The 26,493-nt window shown below is 39.9% G+C and overlaps 1 protein-coding gene across 11 annotated transcripts in view; it reads left to right on the top strand.

Moving 5' to 3' along the window:
* Positions 1 to 26,493, top strand: part of LOC138446669 (ATP-binding cassette sub-family C member 4-like) — a 217,477-nt gene that overhangs the window by 83,096 nt on the left and 107,888 nt on the right. For 9 of the 11 annotated variants that reach the window (XR_011259500.1, XR_011259501.1, XR_011259499.1 and 6 more), the window contains exons 16-19: positions 241 to 381; positions 3,171 to 3,208; positions 3,581 to 3,675; positions 14,889 to 15,035. Coding sequence is in view for 4 of the 11 variants with exons in the window: in XM_069601896.1 (XP_069457997.1) it covers positions 241 to 381; positions 3,171 to 3,208; positions 3,581 to 3,675; positions 14,889 to 15,035 (421 nt within the window). In the remaining 7 variants the exon portion in view is untranslated. The remainder of the gene's footprint in view (positions 1 to 240; positions 382 to 3,170; positions 3,209 to 3,580; positions 3,676 to 14,888; positions 15,036 to 26,493) is intronic. The other 2 variants (XR_011259504.1, XM_069601897.1) reach the window with 1 other exon arrangement.

The raw sequence follows: 26,493 nt of genomic DNA, 5'->3' as shown, positions 1-26,493 counted from the left end.
GATGTTCTTTTTCTAATAGATTTCTGAAAATAGGATGGCTGAGTCCAAGGGTAAATGCATATGTGGTCTGGATAGACATTTGCACACCCTTTTCTGTGGGAAATGGACCATCCCACACTCCTACAAGCATATGAGATGTGTCTGTTTCCTCACAGCTTTGCAGTGAAGGGCATTTTAAACTTTTGAAATTTGGGGGGTCCTTACTTAAAATTTTGTTTTCACTGCTGTTCTCCCTCCCAGACTGAGACCATCCAGGTTACATTTCCACTGGAGGGCCGTTCGGTTGGAAGAGTTGGTTTTAAGAGCTATGAGAATTACTTCACAGCTGGTGATCACTGGTTTATCATCATTTTCCTTATTTTAGTGAACATCGCAGCTCAGGTAAATAAGAACATTTATTTTGGTTTGTGCCCTCTTCTTGGTATTTACATATTGTCTATACTGTATTTATTTAATTTATTAATATTAACATTTTTAATATATATAGTAAGAGATTTGTTTCAGAGAACTGGCTCATGAGCTTGTGCAGTCTAGCTGGTGAATGTGAAATCAGAAAGGCAGTCCTACAAGATGGAACCTCAGGCAGGAGTTGACCCTGCAGTCTTGAGGCAAAATTTCTTTCTCCTCCAAGAAGCCTCAGGTTTTGCTCTTCAGGCCTTTACTGACTGGACGAGGCCACCACAGTATTGAGGGTGATCTCCTCTACTTCAGTTCTAAGGATGATGTGAATCACATCCACTGAATACCTTCATAGCAACATCTAGACGAGGGTTTGGTTGAACCACTAGAGACTGGCCTGGCCAAGCTGACACAGAAACTTGATCATCACAGTTCAGATCAGTTCAGTCGCTCAGTCGTGTCCGACTCTTTGCGACCCCATGAATCGCAGCATGCCAGGCCTCCCTGTCCATCACCAACTCCCGGAGTTCACTCAGACTCACGTCCATTGAGTCAGTGATACCATCCAGCCATCTTATCCTCTGTTGTCCCCTTCTCCTGCCCCCAACCCCTCCCAGCATCAGAGTCTTTTGCAATGAGTCAACTCTTTGCATGAGGTGGCCAAAGTATTGGAGTTTCAGCTTTAACATCATTCCTTCCAAGGAAATCCCAGGGCTGATCTCCTTCAGAATGGACTGGTTGGATCTCCTTGCAGTCCAAGGGACTCTCAAGAGTCTTCTCCAACACCACAGTTCAAAAGCATCAATTCTTTGGTGCTCAGCCTTCTTCACAGTCCAACTCTCACATCCATACATGACCACAGGAAAAACCATAGCCTTGAGTAGACGGACCTTAGTCGGCAAAGTAATGTCTCTGCTTTTGAATATGCTATTTAGGTTGGTCATAACTTTTCTTCCAAGGAGTAAGCGTCTTTTAATTTCATGGCTGCAGTCACCATCTGCAGTGATTTGGGAGCCCCCCAAAATAAAGTCTGACACTGTTTCCACTGTTTCCCCATCTATTTGCCATGGAGTGATGGGACCGGATGCCATGATCTTCGTTTTTTGAATGTTGAGCTTTAAGCCAACTTTTTCACTCTCCTCTTTCACTTTCATCAAGAAGCTTTTTAGTTCCTCTTCACTTTCTGCCATAAGTGTGGTGTCATCTGCATATCTGAGGTTATTGATATTTCTCCTGGCAATCTTGATTCCAGCTTGTGTTTCTTCCAGTCCAGCATTTCTCATGATGTACTCTGCATAGAAGTTAAATAAGCAGGATGACAATATACAGCCTTGATGTACTCCTTTTCCTATTTGGAACCAGCCTGTTGTTCCATGTCCAGTTCTAACTGTTGCTTCCTGACCTGCATACAGATTTCTCAGGAGGCAGGTTAGGTGGTCTGATATTCCCATCTCTTTCAGAATTTTCCACAGTTTATTGTGATCCACCCTGCTTATTTAACTTATATGCAGAGTAAATCATGAGGAACGCTGGACTGGAAGAAGCACAAGCTGGAATCAAGATTGCTGGGAGAAGTATCAATAACCTCAGATATGCAGATGACACCACCCTTATGACAGAAAGTGAAGAGGAACTAAAAAGCCTCTTGATGAAAGTAAAAGAGGAGAGTGAAAAAGTTGGCTTAAAGCTCAACATTCAGAAAATGAAGATCATGGCATCCGGTCCCATCACTCCATGGGAAATAGATGGGGAAACAGTGGAAACAGTGTCAGACTTTATTTTTTTGGGCTCCCAAATCACTGCAGATGGTGACTGCAGCCATGAAATTAAAAGACGCTTACTCCTTGGAAGAAAAGTTATGACCAACCTAGATAGCATATTCAAAAGCAGAGACGTTACTTTGCTGACTAAGGTCCGTCTAGTCAAGGCTGTGGTTCTTCCAGTAGTCATGTATGGATGTGAGAGTTGGACTGTGAAGAAGGCTGAGCACCAAAGAATTGATGCTTTTGAACTGTGGTATTGGAGAAGACTCTTGAGTCCTTTGGACTGCAAGGAGATCCAACCAGTCCATTGTGAAGGAGATCAACCCTGGATTTCTTTGAAGGACTGATGCTAAAGCTGAAACTCCAGTACTTTGGCCACCTCATGTGAAGAGTTGACTCATTGGAAATGACTCTGATGCTGGGAGGGATTGGGGTCAGGAGAAGAGGGGGATGACTGAGGATGAGATGGCTGGATGGCATCACTGACTCGATGGACATTAGTCTGAGTGAACTCCGGGAGTTGGTGATGGACAGGGAGGCTTGGCGTGCTGCGATTCATGGGGTCGCAAAGAGTCGGACACGACTGAGCGACTGAAGTGAACTGATTGTTATCCACACAGTCAAAGGCTTTAGCATCATCACAGTTTCTATCAGTTCTTTTTTCTTTGAAAAGTCCTGACTTTTATGCTGTTTTTATTATGCTTTGCAGTCCATTTTGGTTTGCACTCAATGAAATCTGTGAGGAAAATAAGTGAGGCTTACTTATTGAGGTGAGGTGTTGTTTGTACATAACAGAGAGCTTCTAAGAAGAAAAAGAATGTCTTGTAAAGATATTAAAATATATCATACCCTCCCCTGACCTGTGGTCATCTGGGGTGTGGACTAGGTGCAGACCTGACCTGGAAGGACCGTCTCCACATTCTGGAGCCTTTCCATCTCCCAACCTAGTGAGCAGGGTGTGAGGCTCAGTGATGTCAGTGTCTGAGTGACTGTCATTTCCTGCTCCAGGTTTCCTACATCCTGCAGGATTGGTGGCTTGCGTACTGGTGAGTGATTCCTGGTCTGACCCAAAGGGCTGTGAAGTCTATATAAAGCCTCATTTTCCCATAGAGGGGATAGTTGGGGCTTGTTCAGCCTCTTCTGATTCTCACATAGTTTCTCTGAAAAAGAAGTAAATTTCTGGCTGGTGGAGTGAGACTATCCCCATATTTGACCCTCAGCAGCTTCCTCACATTCTTGAGAGCTGAAAGTTGTGATTCAAATGGATTTTTTATAAGGTAGACAGACACAGGGCCTAGTGAGCTGGGAACCATTTTCCACCATAAAACACGTCTCCTAAATAGAGGTTAATTTTTCTGTTGTTTCCCTAAATTCTATCTAGAGTGTAATATTTTTTCTTTGTTTTCCCTTTTCCCTAGGGCAAATAGACAGAGTACCCTATATGCCATGGCGTATGGAAAAGGAAGGGTAGTTGAAATACCTGATTCTGGCTGGTACTTAACAGTTCACTCAGGTAAATCATCTGGTCTGTTATACGAGAGTCTGAGGTGTTTACTAGGAGCCTGTGTGAACAACTAGAGCTCCCAGGAGTAATTCAGTAATGTCTTAACAGATGAAGAGTCTGAGTTGCGTTTACTCTGTGAATTAATTAGAATGAGTATTTTAAAAATCTACTAGAAGAAAGTGGGCGCATGAAGACTCTTAATTTGCTCTGTACTGGATTTTGGTAGTTAAACAAGGATTTCATATTGAGAAAACCAGCCACTGGAAATATGTACTGCTGTCTATTCTAACAGGTTGCTTTAGCTAAAGCCTACATCATTATATGAATGGGCAAGGGGATTAGAAACGGATTCCCACCCTGTTGTTTGGATTGTTTCAATTCTTTCTGAATAAACCATGGCTTTTATTGATCCTGAATGAAATCCTTTGGCAGAAAGTGTCCCACATAAAAGTGTTATTCCTTTGCAGGTATGCAAACTTCCCTTCACCACACTCATCTCTTGGGCTTCACTACTTAAGAAAGAAGTTAAGCAGGGAGAAATCCAGTGTCTAGAAATTAGAATTCCTTCTCTTTCTTCCCTTGAGATCCCAATGTTATTGTGTTCTCAACTATGTGATTAATATCTGGCTTGCCACGCCAATATTAACACAGCTCTCTGTGTTTTCACAGGAGTGCTTAGAATACATGTAGTGTTATATACTTTTTAAAGGAAATTCTCACCTAAAATATTATATATTCTCATAGGAAACCCTCATACAAGCTTTCTACAAAGGTAGAGTGTATTATCTTTGTTAGAACCCACTCATTGAAATTTGGTATTTATTATGTTGATCACTTGCTAAGAAATGTGAATCCCTTAGTTGTTTACTTTCTGAATTGAGGAACTATGGTAAGATAAAGAAAGAAAGATGGACTTATGTTATATATTCACATAGGATGGTGTGTTAGTCATTCAGTTGTGTCTGACTTTGTGACCCCATTGCCTGTAGCCCACCAGATTCCTCTGTCCATGGAATTTCTCAGGCATGAATACTGGAGTAGGGTGTGATTTCCTACTCCAGAGGATCTTCCTGGCCCAGGGATCGAACCAGGGTTGCAATGCACCGCAGGCAGATTCTTTACCATCTGAACCACCAGGGAAGCCCAGTAGCCTAAGGCAAATGCCTATTGATGGAATTCAGGAATTTGAACAGCTTTCAAAGCTGAAATTACAATGATGCATCAGCTAAAGAGGAAAACAAAATATTTGATGGAATGTATATTACAGAGGTTTCTCCACTCTCTTTGGCATTGTGAATTCAAGAGATATTAGGAGGGCTATTTTCATTTTTGTATGCATAGCAGGTACTCATTTGTGTCATTAATAAAGTTAAATTTAGGTTACTGTGTTCATTTCCAAATGCTTTGTGTTTCTTTTTAAAAATTAATTAATTTATTTTAATTGGAGGCTAATTACTTTACAATATTGTAGTGGTTTTTGTGATACATTGACATGAATCAGCTATGGGTATACATGTGTTCTCCATCCTGAACATCCCTCCCACTTTCCTCCCCATCCCATCCCTCAGGGTCATCCCAGTGCACCAGCACTGAGCACCCTATCTCATGTATCAAACCTGGACTGGTGATATGTTTCACATATGATAATATACATGTTGCAATGCTATTCTCAAACCACCCCACCCTCGCTTTCTCCCATAGAGTCCAAAACACTGTTCTATACATCTGTGTCTCTTTTGCTGTCTCGCATATAGGGTCATCATTACCATCTTTCTAAATTCCATATATATGCGTTAATATACTGTATTTGTGTTTTTCTTTCTAACTCACTTCACTCTGTATAACAGGCTCCAGTTTCATCCACCTCATTAGAACTGATTCAAATGCATTCTTTTTAACAGCTGAGTAATATTCCATTATGTATATGTGCCACAGCTTTCTTATCTATTCATCTGCCAATGGACATCCAGGTTGCTTCCATGTCCTAGCTATTGTAAACAGTGCTGCAATGAACATTGGGGTACACGTGTCTCTTTTAATTCTGGTTTCCTCAGTGTGTATGCCCAGCAGTGGGATTGCTGGGTCATATGGCAGTTCTATTTCCAGTTTTTTAAGGAATCTCCACACTGTTCTCTATAGTGGCTGTACTAGTTTGCATTCCCACCAGCAGTGTAAGAGGGTCCCTTTTTCTCCACACCCTCTCCAGCATTTATTGTTTGTAGACTTTTGGATAGCAGCCATTCTGACTGGTGTGAGATGGTACCTCATTGTGGTTTTGATTTGCATTTCTCTGATAATGAGTGATGTTGAGCATCTTTTCATGCGTCTGTTGGCCATCAGTATGTCTTCTTTAGAGAAATGTCTGTTTAGTTCTTTGGGCCATTTTTTTTGATTGAGTCATTTATTTTTCTGGAATTGAACTGCAGGAACTGCTTGTATATTTTTTGAGATTAATTCTTTGTCAGTTGCTTTATTTGCTATTATTTTCTCCCATTTAAAGGCTGTCTTTTTACCTTGCTTATAGTTTCCTCTGTTGTGCAAAAGCTTTTAAGTTTAATTAGGTCCCATTTGTTTATTTTTGCTTTTATTTCCATTACTCTGGGAGGTGGGTCATAGAGGATCCTGCTGTGATTTATGTTGGAGAGTGTTTTGCCTATGTTCTCCTCTAGGAGTTTTATAGTTTCTGATCTTACATTTAGATCTTTAATCCATTTTGAGTTTATTTTTGTGTATGGTGTTAGAAAGTGATCTAGTTTCATTCTTTTACAAGTGATTGACCAGTTTTCCCAGCACCACTTTTTAAAGAGATTGTCTTTTCTCCACTGTATATTCTTGCTTCCTTTGTCAAAGATAAGGTGTCCATAGGTGTGTGGATTTATCTCTGGGCTTTCTATTTTGTTCTATTGATCTATATTTCTGTCTTTGTGCCAGTACCATACTGTCTTGATGACTGTGGCTTTGTAGTAGAGCCTGAAGTCAGGCAGGTTGATTCCTCCAGTTCCATTCTTCTTTCTCAAGATTGCTTTGGCTCTACAAGGTTATTTTGTATTTCCATACAAATTGTAAAATTATTTGTTCTAGTGCTCTGGAAAATACCATTGGTAGCTTGATAGGGATTGCATTGAATCTATAGATTGCTTTGGGTAGTGTACTCATTTTTACTATATCGATTCTTCCAATCCATGAACATGGTATATTTCTCCCTCTATTTGTATCACCTTTGATTTCTTTCATCAGTGTTTTATAGTTTTCTATATATAGGTCTTTTGTTTCTTTATATAGATTTATTCCTAAGTATTTTATTTGTTTCATTGCAACGGTGAATGGAATTGTTTCTTTAATTTCTCTTTCTGTTTTCTCATTGTTAGTGTATATGAATGCAACGTGTGTTAATTTTATATCCTGCAACTTTACTGTATTCATTGATTAGCTCTTGTAATTTTCTGGTGGAGTCTTTAGGGTTTTCTATGTAGAGGAACATGTCATCTGCAAACAGTGAGAGATTTACTTCTTTTCCAATCTGGATTCCTTTTATTTCTTTTTCTTCTCTGAGTGCTGTTTAATAGTAGTGGTGAGAGTGGGCACCCTCATCTTGTTTCTGACTTTAGGGGAAATGCTGTCAGTTTTTCACCATTGAGGATAATGTTTGCTGTGGGTTTGTTGTATATGGCTTTTATTATGTTGAGGTATGTTCCTTCTATGCCTGCTTTCCAGAGAGTTTTTACCATAAATGGATGTTGAATTTTGTCAAAGGCTTTCTCTGCATCTATTGAGATAATCATGTGGTTTTTATCTTTCAATTTGTTAATGTGGTGTATCACATTGATTGATTTGTGGATATTAAAGAATCCTTGTATCCCTGGGATAAAGCCCACCTGGTCATGATGTATGATCTTTTTAATATGTTGTTGGATTTTGTTTGCTAGAATTTTGTTAAGGATTTTTGCATCTATGTTTATCAGTGATATTGGCCTGTAGTTTTCTCTTTCTGTGGCATCTTTGTCAGGTTTTGGTATTAGGGTGATGGCGGCCTCATAGAATGAGTTTGGGAGTTTACCTTCCTCTGCAGTTTCCTGGAAGAGTTTGAGTAGGATAGTTGCTAGCTCTTCTCTAAATTTTTGGTAGAATTCAGCTGTGAAGCCGTCTGGTCCTGGGATTTTGTTTGCTGGAAGATTTCTGATTACAGGTTCAATTTCCATGCTTGTGATGTGTCTGTTAAGATTTTCTATTTCTTCCTGGACTTCCTTGGTGGTCCAGTGGTTAAGAATCCTCCTGCCAATGCAGGGGACATGGGTTCGATCCCAGGTTGGGGAAGATTCCATATGCCATGGAACAACTAAGACCCTGTGCTAGAACACTTGAGTCTGTGCTCTAGAGGCCGGGAGCTGCATCTACCAAACCCACATGCAGCAACTACTGAAGCCCTTGTGCCATAGAGCCTGTACTCTGCAACAAGAGAAGCCACCGCAATGATAAGTCTGCACACCACAACTAGAGAGTAGCCTCTATTCACTGCAGCTAGAGAAAGCCCGCTTGCAACAATGAAGACCCAGTGCACCCAAAAATAAATAAATACGTAAAAAATTTTTTTCTATTTCTTCCTGGTTCAGTTTTGGAAAGTTATACTTTTCTAGGAATTTTTCCATTTCTTTCAAGTTGTCCATTTTTGGGGGCATATAGTTGCTGATAGCAGTCTCTTATGATCCTTTGTATTTCTGTGTTATCTGTTGTGATTTCTCCATTTTCATTTCTAATTTAGTTGATTTGAATCTTCTCCTTTTTTTTTCTTGATGAAAATGGTTTGTCTATTTTATTTATCTTCTCAAAGAACCAGCTTTTAGCTTTGTTGATTTTTGCCATCGTCTCCTTTGTTTCTTTCTCATTAATTTCTGCCCTAATTTTTATGATTCCTTTCCTTCTACTAACCCTGCGGTTCTTTATTTCTTCCTTTTCTTGTTGCTTTAGGTGTAGAGTTAGGTTATTTGTTTGATTTTTCTCTTGTTTCTTGAGGTAAGCTTGTATTGCTGTGAACCTTCCCTTTAGCACTGATTTTACTGAGTCTCAAAGGTTTTGGGTTGTCGTGTTTTCATTGTCATTTGTTTCTATGCATAGTTTGATTTCTTTTGTGCTTTCTTCCTATTTGTTGGTTATTCATAAGTGTGTTGTTTAGCCTCCTTATGTTTGTATTTTTAATAGTCTTTATTTTCTTGTAGTTGATATCTAATCTTACTGCATTGTGATCAGAAAAGATACTTGGAATGATTTCATTTTTTTTTTTTCAATTTACCAAGGCTAGATTTATGGCCCAGGATGTGATCTATCCTGGAGAAGGGTCCATATGCACTTGAGAAAAAGGTGAAAGTCATTGTTTTGGGGTGAAATGTCCTATAGATATCAATTAAGTCTAACTGGTCCATTATATCATTTAAAGTTTGTGTTTGCTTGCTAATTTTCTGTTTAGTTGATCTATCCATAGGTGTATTAAAGTGAGTGGGGTATTAAAGTCTCCCACTATTATTGTGTTACTATTAATTTCCCCTTTCATACTTCTTAGCATTTGCCTTACATATGGCGGTGCTCCTATGTTGGGTGCATATATATTTATAATTGTTATATCTTCTTCTTGGATTGATCGTTTAATCATTATATAGTGTCCTTCTTTGTCTCTTTTCACATTGTTTATTTCAAAGTGTATTTTATCTGATGTGAGTATTGCTGCTCCTGCTTTCTTATGGTCTCCATTTGCATGAAATATATTTTTCGAGCCCTTCATTTTCAGTCTGTATGTGTCCCTTGTTTCAAGGTGGGTCTCTTGTAGGTAGCATATATAGGGGTCTTGCTTTTGTTTCCATTCAGCCAGTCTTTATCTTTTGGTTGGGGCATTCAACCCATTTACATTTAAGGTAATTATTGATAAATATAATCCCATTGCCATTTACTTCGTTGTTTGGAGTTCAAATATATACACCTTTTCTGTGTTTCCTGTCTAGAGAAGATCCTTTAGCATTTGTTGAAGAGCTGGTTTGGTGGTGCTGAATTTTCTCAGTTTTTGCTTGTCTGTAAAGCTTTTGATTTTTCCTTCATATATGAATGAGATCCTTTCTGGGTATAGTAATCTGGGTTTTAGGTTTTTCCCTTTCATTACTTTAAGTATGTCCTTGCCATTCCCTCCTGGCCTGAAGAGTTTCTATTGAAAGACCCACTGTTATCCTTATGGAAATCCCCTTGTGTGTTGTTTTCCCCTTGCTGCTTTTAATAATTGTTCTTTTTGTTTGATCTTTGTCAATTTGATTAATATGTGTCTGAGGTATTTCACCTTGGGTTTACCCTGTTTGGAACTCTCTGGGTTTCTTGGACTTTGGTGGCTATTTCCTTCTCCATTTTAGGGAAGCTTTCAACTATTATCTCCTCAAGTAGTTTCTCATGGCCTTTATTTTTGTCTTCTTCTTGGACTCCTATGATTTGAATGTTGGTGCATGTGACATTGTCCCAGGGGTCTCTGAGGTTTCCCTCATTTCTTTTATTTTTTTTTCTTTTTTCCTCTCTGCTTCATTTATTTCCACCATTCTATCTTCCACCTCACTTATTCTATCTTCTGCTTCAGTTATTCTACTGTTGGCTCTGTCCAGACTGCTTTTGATCTCAGTTATCGCATTATTTATTAGTGATTGACTCTTTTTTATTTCTTCTAGGTCCTTGTTAAACATTTCATGCATCTTCTCAATTCTTGTCTCCAGACTATTTATCTGTAGCTCTAGTTTGTTTTCAAGATTTTGGATCATCTTTACTATCATTATTCTGAATTCTTTTTCAGGTAGACTCCCTATCTCCTCCTCTTCTGTTTGGTTTGTTGGTCATTTATCATGTTCTTTTACCTGCTGAATATTTCTCTGCCTTTTCATCTTGTTTAGATTGCTGTGTTTGGGGTGACCTTTCTGTATGCTGGAAGTTTGTGGTTCCTGTTTATTGTGGAGGTTCCTCCCTGTGGGTGTGGTTGGTCGAGTGGCTTGTCAAGGTTTCCTGGTTAGGGAAACTTGCGTCGGTGTTCTGGTGGGTGGAGCTGGATCTCTTCTCTCTGGAGTGCCATGAAGTGTCCAGTAGTGAATTTTGAGGTGTCTATGGGTTTGGTGTGACTTTGGGTAGCCTGTATTTTAATGCTCAGGGCTATGTTCCTGTGTTGTTGGAGAATTAGCTTGGTATGTCTTGCTCTGGAACTTGTTGGCTTTTGGGTGGAGCTTGGTTTCATTGTAGTTATGGAGGCTTTTGGATGAGCTCTTGTTCATTAATGTTCCGTGGAGTCAGGAGTTTTTGGTGTTCTCAGGTTTTGGATTTAAGCCTCCTGCCTCTGGCTTTCAGTCTTACTCTACAGTAGCCTGAAGACTTCTCCATCCATACAGCACCTATGATAAATCATGTAGGTTAAAGGAGAAAAGATTCTCCACAGTGAGGGACATGCAGAGAGGTTCACAGAGTTACATGGAGAAGAGAAAAGGGAGGAGGGAGATAGAGGTGACCAGGAGGAGAAGAGGATGAATCAAAAGGGAAGAGAGCAATCTAGCCAGTAATCAAATTCCTATGTTCTGTCCACAGCCTGGAACATCCAGAGAGGTTCATGGAGTTACATAGAGAAGAGAAGAGGGAGGAAGGAGATAGAGGTGACCAAGAGGAGAACATGGGGTGTCAAAAGGCAAGAGACAGATCTAGCCAGTGATCAGTTCCCTAAGTGTTCTCCACAGCTCAGAATACCCAAAGAGATTCGCAGAGTTGGGTAGAGAAGAGGTGGGAGGGCGGAGATAGAGGTGACCTGGGGGAGAACAAGAGAGTCAAAAGACGGAGAGGGCAAACAAGCCAGTAATCACACTCCTAACTAAACATGGGTACTGAAGATTGGATTCTTAAAGGTACAAAATTGATAACAAATACCAAAAAGCAAAGATTAAAAATCAAGAGTAAAGGTTAAAGTCTCAAAAATACAATATTAAAAAAAACAAAATCACAAAAATTATAAAAAGCATATATGAAATTTGTTTTAAAAATAGGTTCTTTTTTTTTGCAAGATAGTAGGTTATAAAAATGAAAATTAATGGAGTAATAAAGTAGTTAAAATTAAAAAATTAAAAAAAATGATAATAGTAAAATATATCTAGGAATTTCTCTGGAGCTACTGCGGGCAATGTGGGGTCAGTACAGTTTCAGATAATTCCTTGTTCCAGCTTATACTTCTTCTCAAGGTCTATAGGCCCCTTCCAATGTAATCATTGCTAACTACAGGGTTTTAATCTGTTGCACCTGTCTCTTCCAAAGCGGTTCCCTCTGTTTATTTTGGCGGCTTTTGTTTGTGAGTCTCTTCAGTGTCTAATTTCCGCCCTGACACAAGGGGGTGAAGGTGGTCACTTATTTAGGCTCACTCATTCAGTTGTGCTGTAGGGAGGGAGGAACACTGCAAACAAATATCACTGGCATGTGTGGGGAGTGCTCACATTGTCTGGACCACACTGGGTTTTCCCCCACTCACGGTGCCTGTGCTTTCCCTGTCTACACTGCTCAGGCTTCAGGTTGCTCTGCAGGGGAACTGTCTAAAGTGGGCCCTGGGTTGCGTGCCCTTCCCAGGTCCAAGCAGCTCAGGTGACCAGGTGCTTGGTGAGTGCACTCTCCCCAGGTGTGTGGTGGGTCTTATCACCTCCCCGGTCCCAGCCACTGGTTTCCTGGGAGCTCAGTGGGAGCGTTGTCCCATGTGTGCTGGTGTGCTGTGCGTCTCCTCTGGGGAGCTGATCTCTGGCTGTGACCCTCCTGGTGCATGTCAACTGTCCAGGATCCCAGAAACATTTGGTTAACAACTGGGAGTCTGCTCGCAGTTTGGTGGAGGATGTGGTCTCTGGGGCCGAGATTGTCCCTTTCCAGCTCTGGCTGTCGCCCGCCTGCCTCTCTGCCGCTAGTGGGGTATGGGCCGGTCTGCAGCTGGCTGGCTCTCCTCTTGTATTCACTCAGTCCTTTGTTCTGTGAGTGGACCTGGCAGTGCCTTAGGTTAGAGCTTTTCATGGGAATATTCTCTCTCTTTCTTTTTTTCTCTCTGGCTATCCCACAGTTTGGGTTGCTGTCTCACGTTTAGTTCAGTTCAGTTCAGCCGCTCAGTCATGTCTGACTCTTTGCGACCCCATGAATCGCAGCACGCTCCCTCGTATTGTCTTCAGGGCATTCAGGCCCGGTCCTTACCCTAAGCAATGCAGCCCGCGACTCCCTGTTCAGTCCCCACTTGCTGGTGGCAGATGCGAGCATCTGGGCTACTACTCTGCTGGGAGTTGTGGTTAGGCACATAATCTGTAGGTTTTATTTCTTTATTTATTTTCCTCCTGGTTATGTTGAACTATGACATTCCAAAACTCCTCACTGACCCACTGGTGAGAGGGTTTTCTGGTGTTTGGAAACTTCTCCTCTTTCATGACTCCCTCCCCAGGATGGGTCTCTGTCCCTACCTCTTCTGTCTCTTTTTATCTTTTATATTTTGTCCTACCTCCTTTCAAAGACAATGGGCTGCCTTTCTGGGTGGCTGGTGTCCTCTGCCAGCATTCAGAAGTTGTTTTGTGAAATTTGCTCAGCATTCAAATGATCTTTCAATGAATTTGTGGGGGAGAAAGTGGTCTCCCTGTCTTATTCCTCTGCCATCTTAGGACCACCCCCATGCTTTGTGTTTCTATGAAACACTTAGTGAGAGATTACTTGCTCATTTTGATTAATTACCTCATGGTAAAAAATGCTGGACTGGAAGAAACACAAGCTGGAATCAAGATTGCAGGAGAAATATCAATAACCTCAGATATGCAGATGATACCACCCTTATGGCAGAAAGTGAAGAGGAACTAAAAAGCCTCTTGATGAAAGTGAAAGAGGAGAGTGAAAAAGTTGGCCTAAAGCTCAACGTTCAGAAAACTAAGATCATGGCATCCGGTCCCATCACTCCATGGGAAATAGATGGAGAAACAGTGGAAACAGTGTCAGACTTTATTTTTTTGGCTCCAAAATCACTGCAGATGGTGACTGCAGCCATGAAATTAAAAGACGCTTACTCCTTGGAAGAAAAGTTATGACCAACCTAGATAGCATATTCAAAATCAGACATTACTTTGCCGACTAAGGTCCATCTAGTCAAGGCTATGGTTTTTCCAGTGGTTATGTGTGGATGTGAGAGTTGGACTGTGAAGAAGGCTGAGCGCTGAAGAATTGATGCTTTTGAACTGTGGTGTTGGAGAAGACTCTTGAGAGTCCCTTGGACTGCAAGGAGATCTAACCAGTCCATTCTGAAGGAGATCAGCCCTGGGATTTCTTTGGAAGGAATGATGCTAAAGCTGAAACTCCAGTACTTTGGCCACCTCATGCGAAGAGTTGACTCATTGGAAAAGACATTGATGCTGGGAGGGATTGGGAGTAAGAGAAGAAGGGGTCGACAGAGAATGAGGTGGCTGCATGGCATCACAGATTCAATGAACGTGAGTCTGAGTGAACTCTGGGAGTTGAATGATGGACAGGGAGGCTTGGTGTGCTGTGATTCACGGGGTCGCAAAGAGTCAGACATGACTGAGCGACTGAACTGAACTGACTGAAAATATAGTATGTGTTTTCTTGCAATTCAATTATTGAAGAGATTGTCTACTTGCAACTTAATATGGTCTTTTTATACTCTTTAAAGCTTCTTGGGCATGGAAATTGTTACTTTACATGGAAGTAAATTTCCATATACATGTACTATTTATAAGGAAATGGTAAGCCATCTCTCCTATTCCCTTTTAATTCATGGTGTTATTAAAACATTTCTCAATTTTAGATTATGGGACATGTTGTAAATATGGCAAAAGGATTTGAAATATGGCAAAAGGAAGATACTACTTTTTAAAAAATCATTTTCTTTCTTCTGAGTTTTTATTAGTACTTGTAATTGGATTAGGAAAATCTGAAATGGTATTTTACACCTGATTTTTTTTCTCATGTTTCTATTAAATAAGAGAACCATACTTATTTTTATGTTCTTCTTGGTAAATGTACCTAGTGAAAGTATTAAACTCTCATAGAATCCATTATATATTTATTCTGTTGTCTGTAGGTGAATTTATATATAAATTATATTTATAGAATAAGACACATAACATTTTTGTAAGCTATCTGCCATGCTTTCACATAATTGAAGGAAAGGTAGAGATCTTGTGCTGAGTGATGTTACTTTATTTCAGTTCTAACTGAAGGTACCATCCTTTATGGCATCACAAGGTCTCTGTTGATATTCTACGTCCTTGTTAATTCTTCACAAACTTTGCACAACAAAATGTTGAAGTCCATTTTCAGAGCTCCAATGCTGTTCTTCGATAGAAATCCAATAGGTAAGTCAGACACCAACTTTCTCAGTATGTCTTATTAATGCATTTAGTTCCTGATTACATTTGATATTTGAAAATGGATGAGATACTTAGAAGATAATCACTGTGCATATTGATCTATTTTCTACAAAAAAATGTACTGATCTGAATATAGGGGCATATAAGTTTTTATTCCAATGTGTGTGTGTGTGTAAAGATAAATGTTCACTTTGCAGAATGATTTAGAAGCCCGTTTGTTATGTGGTGTATAAAATATCCTATGTTAGATGCAAACATGTTTTAATGTTGTTGACTAGTTTCTAAAAGCTGGCTGTGTCATATAGTGTTAAGTTAGGCTGTTGTCTAGATAGGATCTTCTTACAATGAATCTTCAGGAGACAGGCTGTGTGTTTCTTTCTTTTCCCATCCATTTCTGGAATCACAGAACTCTGACATATGCCCATGCATTGAGGTTTACATAAAAATAGTAATAAAAATTTATTAAAATACCAAATTGGTAAAATGTAAGCATCTTTTTCAAAGAAACTAACTTTATAGTTTTACAGTGGACACTTGGTGACAGGTAAGACCCTTTGCAGTACATAGCACATGAATCTTCAGTAGTAAGTTTCCCAATATAAGTGTCCCTGGAGGTTTCTCCGTAGTTTTTTCTTTCACCTTGAGGCCTTTGACTTGTTTTGCTTCTGAAGGTAGCCTCCTGCCGTGGGTTTCTATGAAGCATTAGTACATCAGTGTACATGCCCCTCTGTTCAGTTGGTTGGACTTGTGCTGAGGCCCAGGGAAGCTTTGTTTTTGTAGGTGATGATTGACAGGACTTGTTGAAGCAGGTATGTGGACTGGAGGGAGGACAGGAGTAGTCCTGGCCTGGCCATCAACTCACCATGTGACCAAGGCCAAAGCAGATGGATCCTATTGGGCAGGCAAATCTCAAGGGAGGATGTGGTCTGTCTTGGTTTAAAAGTGTGGCTCTGCCTGAAGCCAGCTGCCTGGGTTCAGTCCTGGTGCTAGTTACAAATGGTAATAGCAGGTTATAGCTATATTAATATAATTCTTATGTTCTGGTTACTTAATTTCTTTCTGTCCATTTTCTTATCTCTAAATGAGGATTCTATTAATATACTTTTTGACTGTGTTAGAAATAAGCTTATTAATATACTCAAAACACTTAGCTCATGGTCAGTGACTAGTGAACCTTACTGATGATGAGGAAATGATATCTGGGAACCTCCTTTCCTGTTATATGAGAGTAATTTCACATGCCCTTCCTGTTTCACAAGACTCTTGTGAGGATTAATGCAAACTATTCAGGGGAGCATCTTGTGTAGATGTATTCAGAACATATTGTTTGGTCCAGGCAGTGAGCCAAGCACAGAATGGTTAACTACAAATGCCCATACAGATCTCATTTTATTATGAAGCTGTAGTGAGGAAGTATTTGGAGAAGTCCATAATATTATGGCTGTGAAGTTGTTCCACTTTGTCAGTTAATGTAAAAACTATGGTCATCAAGTTGGGAGCCTTAAGTGGGACTGGATTTCTGTTATTTCAGCCTCTGGGTGCTCATGACCACGGTTAACCAGGTTCTTCATGTTCAAGACCTGTAGGGTTTCCAGATGCTGATTTATTTATTATTCAAGGATTTGGGATCAAGTTTAAATCTTCAAAGTCACTAATCTTAGAGCAGTCAGCACACTGGTGCTTGTTTTCCTCCCCTTCCTCTATCTCTTAGCAGAATCTCATTCCTTCAGGAAAATAGAAGCCCAAATAAATATTATACTGCAAAGATTATAGGCCTGCTTTGCCCAAAAGGATTCAGGGCCATCAATTATTTACTCCTTCAGTGGTATATTCAGTTGAACTCTTTCCTATAGTTTATTGTCAAAGTAAAATTTACAATAGATTATTTATGGTGGATTTTATTGCTGGTTTGTGATCACATGAAGAGAAAACCACATGTATTGATACTTTGGAAGCTCTGGTTCCTATAACCAGACTATCCAAGCTTCTAAGTTCTGTGTCTGTCAATTAAGGAAATGGAACCGTCAGACATGTAATACATTTCCTGGGGTTTAGCTGAGCATTGAAGGCAAATCATGGTGCTTATGTGGGTTAAATATTTGGTACCTAATAGTTTTGCCTTACAAACTAAAGGCCATTAAGAAATAATGAGGAATTCAGCCATTTTTAAACATAAGTAGACATTTAAAAACTATTATTGGACAGGGAGTTGGGATGTAGATGGAGATGTTAGATGTTCTGGTTCTGCTGGAACAGAGCTTTGGAAGAGCTGTGCCAGCCACTTCTCTTGGCCTCAGATTCTAACAGGTAAGAAGAGGGGGCCTTTCCACTCATCAAGCATTTACTGATCATCTACTGGTTGTAAGTTGTGGTTCCCAGCATTGAGACAAACAGTCCCTGTCTTTCTTCTTATTCTTTTTTCTTTTTTTGTAGTTTTCCAGGTTTATTTCAGTTTATAACATACGGTATTTCAAATAAATCCTTAATTATACTGCATGCAAAAAAAGTGGCCCCAGTTAAAGTCATCATGTGCAAAGGTTATTGTGATGTGGTCCATTGTTAAATAGATAGTTAGAAAGTTATTTTTTTTCTCCCCAAATAAAGATAATGTGTCTAAATGAGAGAGGGAAAGAGAGATTCCATTATTAAACTTGGAAACAAGGAAGTAGTGATATCAACTTGCTGGGCTGAAAACAATTTGCAAAAGACCATCCAAGAGCATCTGAGAGCAAGTGATTGGGAAAAACCATGTTTCCCAACACTTGACACTCACACAAAAGGGATGTCATTGTTAGTACTGTGGTGTTAGGCTGTTGGACCTCTTTCTTTTTTTGAAGTGTTTATTTTTAATGCTTTTCTTAATATATATATATTTATTTATTGAAACATTGTTGACTTACAATGTTTCAGGTGCACAGCAAGGTGATTCAGTTATACATATATATAATTTTTGAAATTGTTTTCTATTAAAGGTATTATAAAATATTAACTGTAGTTCCCTGTGCTATATAGTAAACCTCTGTTACTTGTTGCATGTCTATTTTTTTTTAATTAGACATCTAGCACTCTATTCATACTAAGTCAAACAAGTAGAATCAAGATGTCATAAATTTTTTAGTTAAGCAAGAATTGTTTAGTTTTCTGAAATACATATATTATACATACTTATATATAGGTATACACAAGTTTTTCTACTATGCTTGATAAGGGGTTGAGAAAGTACATCAATAAAAAAGACAGATAAATTGGAAAACAAATGAAATGGGAGTGAAACAAGCTAGGTAAAATTAAAAGATCACCATATAGTCCAGTTGTTTTTAAACATGGCTGCTTATTAGAAACATCTGGAGTTCTGGAGAAAAAAATCAATACCTGGGTATTTATATTTTATAAAAAATTCCAAGATAATTCTGATACACATCTGAATTTTAAAAAGTGATTACAGGTTTTTGTATTAAATAGCAGTTTTGATGCTACAGATTTCTATTATTTTTCTGTTGACCAGTCCTGATACAATGGTATTATGTGAGTAATGGTTACATAATCACAATAGTAAAAGATGTTTATCAAATAAATCAATAGCCAGACCAAAAAAAAAAAAGGATAATTAAAATTGCAAGTCATAAAGGGAACATGATTAACTTAATAATATACAATAATCACATACAATTTGCGGGGATCAAGCAGAGTAACATGGTAAATGGAAATGCATCCATGCAACATGTTCTCATCTGCTCAGTGAGTCTCTGTCTTTTTTGGTGCATTTAATCCATTTATATTTAAGGTAGTTATCAATATATGTGATCCTATTACCATTTTCTTAATTGCTTTGGGTTTATTTTGTGTAAGTCTTTATTGTCTCTTGAATTTCATGCCTACAGAAGTTCCTTTAGCATTTATAGTGAAGCTGGTTTGGTGGTGCTGAATTCTCTGAACTTTTGATTATCTGGATCGCTTTTGATTTCTCCATCAAATCTTAAACAAGAGTCTTGCTGGGTGGAGTATTCTTGGTTTTACTTTCTTCCCTTTCATTACTTCAAATGTATCAGGCCATTTCCTTGTAGAATTTCTGTTGAGAAATAAGCTGATAGACTAATGGGAGTTCAGATCAGCTCAGTTCAGTCGTTCAGTCATATCTGACCCTTCACGACCCCATGGACTGTAGCACGTCAGGCCTCTCTGTCCATCACCAACTCCCAGAGCTTGCCAAAACTCATGTCTACTGAGTCGGTGATGCCATCCAACCATCTCATCCTCTGTTGTCCCCGTCTCCTCCGCCCTCAATCTTTCCCTGTATCAGGGTCTTTTCAAGTGAGTCAGCTCTTTGCATCAGGTGGCCAAAATACTGGAGTTTCAGCTTCAACATCAGACCTTCCAATGAACACTCAGGACTGATCTCCTTTAGGATGGGCTGGTTGGATCTCCTTGCAGTCCAAAGGACTCTCAAGAGTCTTCTCCAACATCACAATTCAAAAGCATCAATTCTTTGGCGCTCAGATTTCTTTATAGTCCAACTCTCACATCCATACATGACTACTGAAAAAAACCATAGCTTTGACTAGATAAACCTTTGTAGGCAAAGTAATGTCTCTGCTTTTTAATATGCTGTCTAGACTGGTCATAACTTTCCTTCCAAGGAGTAAGCGTCTTCTAATTTCATGGCTGTGGTCACCATCTGCAGTGATTTTGGAGCCCCAAAAGATAAAGTCTCTCACTGTTTCCACTGTCTCACCATCTATTTGCCATGAAGTGATGGGACCAGATGCCATGATCTTAGTTTTCTGAATGTTGAGCTTTAAGCCAACTTTTTTACTCTCCTCTTTTACTTTCATCAAGAGGCTCTTCAGTTCTTCTTCACTTTCTGCCATAAGGGTGACGTCATCTGCATATCTGAGGTTATTGATATTTCTCCTGGCAATCTTGATTCCAGCCTGTGCTTCATCCAACCCAGCATTTCTCATGATGTACCCTGCATATAAGTTAAATAAGCAGGGTGACAACATACAGCCTTGACATACTCCTTTCCCGATTTGGAACCAGTCTGTTGTTCTATGTCCAGTTCTGTTGCTTCCTGACCTGCATACAGGTTTCTCAAGAGACAGGTCAGGTGGTCTGGTATTCCCATCTCTTTCAGAATTTTCCAGTTTGTTCTGATCCATACAGTCAAATGCTTTGGCATAGTCAATAAAGCAGAAATAGATATTTTTCTAGAATTCTGTTGTTTTTTAGATGATCCATGGATGTTGGCAATTTGATCTCTGGTTCCCCTGGCTTTTCTAAAACCAGCTTGAACTTCTGGAAGTTCATGGTTCACGTACTGTTGAATCCTGGCTTGGTGAATTTTGAGCATTACTTTACTAGCGTGTGAGATGAGTGCAATTGTGTAGTAGTTTGAGTGTTCTTTGGCATTGCTTTTCTTTGGGATTGGAATGAAAACTCACCCTTTCAAGTCCTGTGGCCACTGCTGAGTTTTCCAAATGCCAGTTTTGCTGACATATTGAGTGCAGCACTTTCACAGCGTCATCTTTTAGGATTTAAAATAGCTCGACTGGAATTCTGTCCCCTCCACTAGCTTTGTTCATTGAGATGCTTTCTAAGCCCACTTGACTTCGCATTCCAGGATGTCTGTCTCTAAGTGAGTGATCACACCATCATGGTTATCTGGGTCATGAAAATCTTTTTTGATTTATTTCCCTTGAAATGATGGGATCGGATGCCATGATCTTAGTTTTCTGAATGTTGGGCTTTAAGCCAACTTTTTCACTCTCATCTTTCACTTTCATCAAGAGGCTTTTTAGTTCCTCTTCGGTGGTGAGACAGTGGAAACAGTGGGCAGACTTTATTTTTTTGGGCTCCAAATCACTGCAGATGGTGACCACAGCCATGAAATTAAAAGATGCATACTCCTTGGAAGGAAAATTATGACAAACCTAGATTGCATATTAAAAAGCAGACACACTACTTTGACTACAAAGGTTTATCTAGTCAAAGCTATGGTTTTTCCAGGAGTCATGTATGGATGTGAGAGTTGGACTATAAGGAAAGCTGAGCGCTGAAGAATTGATGCTTTAGAACTGTGGTATTGGAGAAGGCTCTTGAGAGTCCCTTGGACTCCAAGGAGATCTAACCAGCCCATCCTAAAGGAGATTAGTCCTGGGTGTTCATTGGAAGGTCTGATGTTGAAGCTGAAACTCCAATACTTTGGCCACCTGGTGCAAAGAGCTGACTCATTTGAAAAGACCCTGGTGCAGGGAAAGATTGAAGGCAGGAGGAGAAGCAGACGACAGAGGATGAGATGGCTGGATGGCATCACTGACTCAATGGACATGAGTTTGGGTAGGTTCCACGAGTTGGTGTTGGACAGGGAGGCCTGGTGAGCTGTATCTCACGAGGTCACAAAGAGTTGGACATGACTGAGCAACGGAACTGAACTGAACTGAATTTTAGATTGTCAAGCCTTCAAATGTTATTTACAGAATGTTTTTAGAGACATTTCATGCTTGTTCACTGCAGTTAATTTCAGGCAGCTCTTCTTCATTTCTATTAGATGGGCATTCTGATACTTCAGAACTTCTCCTTCGGTAAAATACAGTTAAAACAGCCTGGGACAAAAATAGGATTCTTGGTTAGTTTTTATAAACTGTAGATTATATATTTAAAGCTGTTAAAGGCATAATGTACACAACAGAACAAATACAACTCTCCTATAAATACTGCCCAATTAGCATTATTAAATGAATCATTTAAGTGCAGCAAACTGCTGGCTGGGTTATATAGTGGTATTGAGGGAGATGAAGAAATATATAGTTCTTGGTTAAGAGTTCTGAGTGAAGATAGACAGCACTTACTTCATTAACGCCTGGCTGCTAGTAGCTGTGTTTATCAGGCAGGAAGTGAGTCTTGACATTTGACCTCAGTCATATCTGAGAGACCTGAAGCTCTGAAATCCAGTAATTCTATCATCCTGCAGAACTTACTTGGAAATAATTTGGTGAAAAAGAAAGCCAAAATAGGTTGTAAGGACTTCAGAGGATTTTTGTGATAATAGTTTCTGTACACTATCTGTTTCAGAGATCTGCTGCAGGATAGAGGTTTCATCTGTTGGCAGTTAAAATTCTCCCAGAGGTATGAGATGGAGACTGTGCATTTTGCCTTGAAAGATAGTTGAGGTGCACTGGGCCAAGAAAAATACCCTTCTTGGAGATAGTCGTGCATTCTTGTAGCAGGAGGAGTCCTGTGACAGGTGGTGTCCTGTTCCCTCAGAATCAGCAATTCTTACCTGGTCCACATCTCTCTGTGGCCACCCCACTTCCTGTGGTTCATGGTTTAGGAATCCTCAGAAATCATGAAGCTGAGTCCATGAGCATTTCTAGCAGACATGCTCCATAGCTTTCATCAAATGTGCAGTGTTTCAGTCACTTAGAGATATTTCTGCCTGTTAATTTCTCTACTGTTCATTCCTGACAGTGACTGAGCTGTTAGCCAAACTCCTATGTGATAGTGTGTGTTACATATGGATGGGATCCACAGGTAAAGGAACTAATCTGGTCTAGTTTCCCAGTACACTACCCCTGCCTTTGATACTTAGGAAAAGTAAAGTATCAATTACACCCTGTTGCAAAGCATTTATGGTGGCTGTGGCAGAGGGGTTCCCTGGGGCCATATGTGAGGTGTGCCTTCTCCTTCAAGGTCAGTCTCCTACCATATTTAGCAACAGGCAATGTGACTTGCCCCAAGTTACAGAACAGAACAAGACCTGGGATGAGGGGGCTCTCAAGTCCTGGACTTTCCTAACCAATTATGCTTTTTTTTAGACCATCTGTCCCAATTCATTCTTTCAGTCATTTGCTCATTTGTTAATCAATTCATTCAACTGCCAGTAATTTACATAATATAATTTTGAAGTGGAGTTATTTTAAATGTTTTACTTTAATTATGGTTTGGTAAGAGAGAATTCCTGTAACTTTTTAAAACTCTTTGAATATTTAATGTATTCAGCATCCAGTGGAGCAGGCAGTACCCAATCAAGAGCCCAGACTGTCAAAGGCTGGTTGGCCATCACTGTTCATATCAGCTTAACACCAGCCCTACCTATGATGTTACTGGTTTATCTTCAGTAGCAGATATTTAATAGGGGTTTCCAGTGTGTCCAGTAAAATGGCTGTGTATCATAGATGTGTTGATATGAATTTTCTGAGTCTCTATAACCTGGGTGAATCTGTCTCCAACATGTGTCTTTCTACCTGGTGTTGCTTGTGCCAACAGAATGAGGCTGAGTTCAGTTCAGAAGTAAAGGAAATCTTGGTTCCTTGATCAGAGAATGGAGAGGTACGAGCTTGTACTCTAAAGTTCTTGTTCTCTCCCCTAAAGGCGGCCCTAAGCAAGGGTGCTTTACAGGTTTCTTGTCATTGCACCTACCCCCCACCACCATCTCAAAGCCATTTCCCTCTAGGGACTCTGATCTGAAGAGTTAGGTGCAAGGCTTCTGCACGTAGTACTCTATAAGCACATGAAATTCGACTAACCTGAAAGGGAAAAAGGAGTTAGACTTTATCTCATTTCCCAGATTCTACCAGAAAAGGCAATGGCACCCCACTCCAGTACTCTTGCTTGGAAAATCCCATGGATGGAGGAGCCTGGTGGGCTGCAGTCCATGGGGTCGCTAAGAGTCAGACATGACTGAGCGACTTCACTTTCACTTTTCACTTTCATGCATTGGAGAAGGAAATGGCAACCCACTCCAGTGTTCTTGCCTGGAGAATCCCAGGGATGGGGGAGCCTGGTAGGCTGCCGTCTATGGGGTCACACAGAGTCAGACACGACTGAAGTGACTTAGCAGCAGCAGATTCTACCTTTATTTCTTTATTTCTTTTTACTTTATTTTACTTTACAATACTGTATTGGTTTTGCCATATATCAACATGATGAGCTTTGCTGACAATATGGTGGACCAGATGCTTCACTTTGAAATGAATTTTTCCAGGTTAGAAAACAACAGCTTAAAAATAAAAAGAGAGATTGTTCAAAATATCAATAGAGACTGGAATTTGAGGACAAACCACTTATTTATAGTAGAAGAGCTTGTTTTATTGATTCACTCAGAATATTCAAGTGCCTTCTATTTGAGGTGTTCCAGTGAGGCATCTCCAGTGTTTTTGCCTGGAGAATCCCAGGGACGGAGGAGCCTGGTGGCCTGCCATCTATGGGGTCGCACAGAGTCGGACACGACTGAAGTGACTTAGCAGCAGCAGCAGTGAGGCATTGGTCCAGGCACGGGGGTAACAGCAGTGAATAAAATAGACAAAAATCTCTGTCCTAGCAATGTCTGTTATTGTTAGTTGCTAAGTCATATCCGGCTCTTTGCAACCCAATAACTGCAGGATACCAGGGTTCCCTGTCCTTCACTGTCTCCCCAAATTTGCTCAAACTCATGTCCATTGAGTTGGTGATGCTATCCAATCATCTCATCCTCTGTCGTCCCCTACTCTATATTCTAATTTAATTTGTGTGAATAAAAAGAAGACAAGTGGTTGTTAGCCCCTGAAAGTAAAGAATGGAATTTAAAAGGGCAATAGTTATACATGTAGATAAGACAAGATCAATTTAAATGTTCTTGAGACAGAAGGTATAGATGATTCCCACTGGGTCAGTGACTCCTGAATGGGTTCTTTGCCTGGAATCACAAATGCTACTTTTTAAACCCGGTTGTATATAGTAGAGCAGAAACTTTATTCATTGATTAAGGAATAAAGGGAGAGCTTATGCTCAAAACACATCTTCTCCCAAAGGGGAGGTGGGAGTAGAAGAACTTTAAGGGATAGGAGGCAGGCATGTCACTGGGGCTCTAGGAAAGCGGCAGAGATTTCTGGGAACAGCCAGGTTAGCTGGAACATGTGCAGTCATCCACACTCCTTTGCACATGGTGGGAACTGTGCCTAGTCCAGCACAAATTCCCACCTTGGGTAGAAATCTTAACATGGTAATGAAGCAAAAATAACTTTCAGATAGTTCCAGTTTCATCTGTGCATGGCCATTCCTGTAGTTAAGTCAGAGGTGGTTCAGGGTGGTTGGCCACAGCATATCTCTCAAAGCATAGCTGCAAAATATCTCTGTCAAATACTAGATGCTTTAAAAACAAACACAGAGGTAAATTAGGACAAAGATTATTTAGCTCCCAGGGGTGGGTATGGGTGACAGAAATGTTCAGTTTCTTCTTTCCCTGGACCCAGCAACATCAGCATCACTGTAGAGTTGTTAGCAATCCAGAATCTCAGACCTCACACATGATCTTGAGAATTTACATTTTAAGCAGATCCCTGGGAGATCTAAGGAAGACATGAGTATTGGTAGACTCCGTAGTGATCAGAATTAATCTTTCCAACTTTTCCACATATTGACATGTACCAAGATGGTCATTAAGTGGGTTACATATCTTACAGTCTTACATCAGTAAGAGCCACTTTTAAAATACTCATTTTACTAATATGTTTCCTATTTTTGTGTAAGAGTCCAGAAGCACAGAAGGCTTCATATCTTAGATTGTGTGTGAAATGTGGTCCATGTTTACAAAAGGTGTATAATCTAGACGTGAATTCAAGGCTAGTAGACATAGACAGTAGTTAAACAACTAAATAGATTATATTATAATATGTTCTGAGGATAGACCCAGGTCTCTGGTGGAATCTGAAAGGACACTGAAACAGTTCCTCATCAAACAAAGTGTCAGAAAAACTATGTCTTTAAATATGAGAGTTGCTTATGGCTTTGCTAAGAGCCTGTGGAGTCTTCTTCTGGGCCCCACTTGGTTGCAGGGTATCCTTGGTTCTCAGCCATAAACATAAAGGTTGAGGGTGGAGTAAGATGCTGGCAACAGCAAAATGTATCAGTTGAAAGCACAGTGTTTTAAATTTTTTAAAGAAAATAGTGGATAGGTGGGGGTTGGAGTGCATTTTAGGCAACCAATAGTAACCCCAAAGACATTGCCATGTTTAAAAACAATTAAATCAGACCAGAGGGGGAAAAAAAAGAGAAAACCCAATGAGACCATTGGTGCTCAAAATTTTAGATCTGAGTTTCGAGAAAAGATATATTTCTGTCAGCTTTTAAGATGACAAAACTCTGTAGTCCTTATGAAAAAAAGTTCTCACTAATAGTTTCTTCCTAAGTAGTAATTTGAAAATTTAACTTTACAAAAAAGTCTCATTTCCCCAACTAATTTTAGTATGCAGTCTTTTGTTTTACCTGTGGTGACTGTTCTAGTCAAGGCTTTTGGGTTGCTAATGGCAGAATCTACCCAGGTTAGTTCAAAGGAAGAGGGCTTGATGGAAAGGAAATGGACGTCTTGCGCACCTGGAGCAATGCTGACTTTCCTGGAGCTAGGAACTGGGGTCCTCATGGGTACTGGAGCCACTGTCACAGGATGCGTGCGTGTGCCCAAGCTCCC

Source organism: Ovis canadensis, chromosome 10 (assembly GCF_042477335.2).
Source record: "Ovis canadensis isolate MfBH-ARS-UI-01 breed Bighorn chromosome 10, ARS-UI_OviCan_v2, whole genome shotgun sequence".
Lineage (NCBI taxonomy): Eukaryota > Metazoa > Chordata > Mammalia > Artiodactyla > Bovidae > Ovis > Ovis canadensis.
Note: the sequence above shows the minus strand (reverse complement) of the source record. Positions and strands in the feature narration are given on the sequence as shown.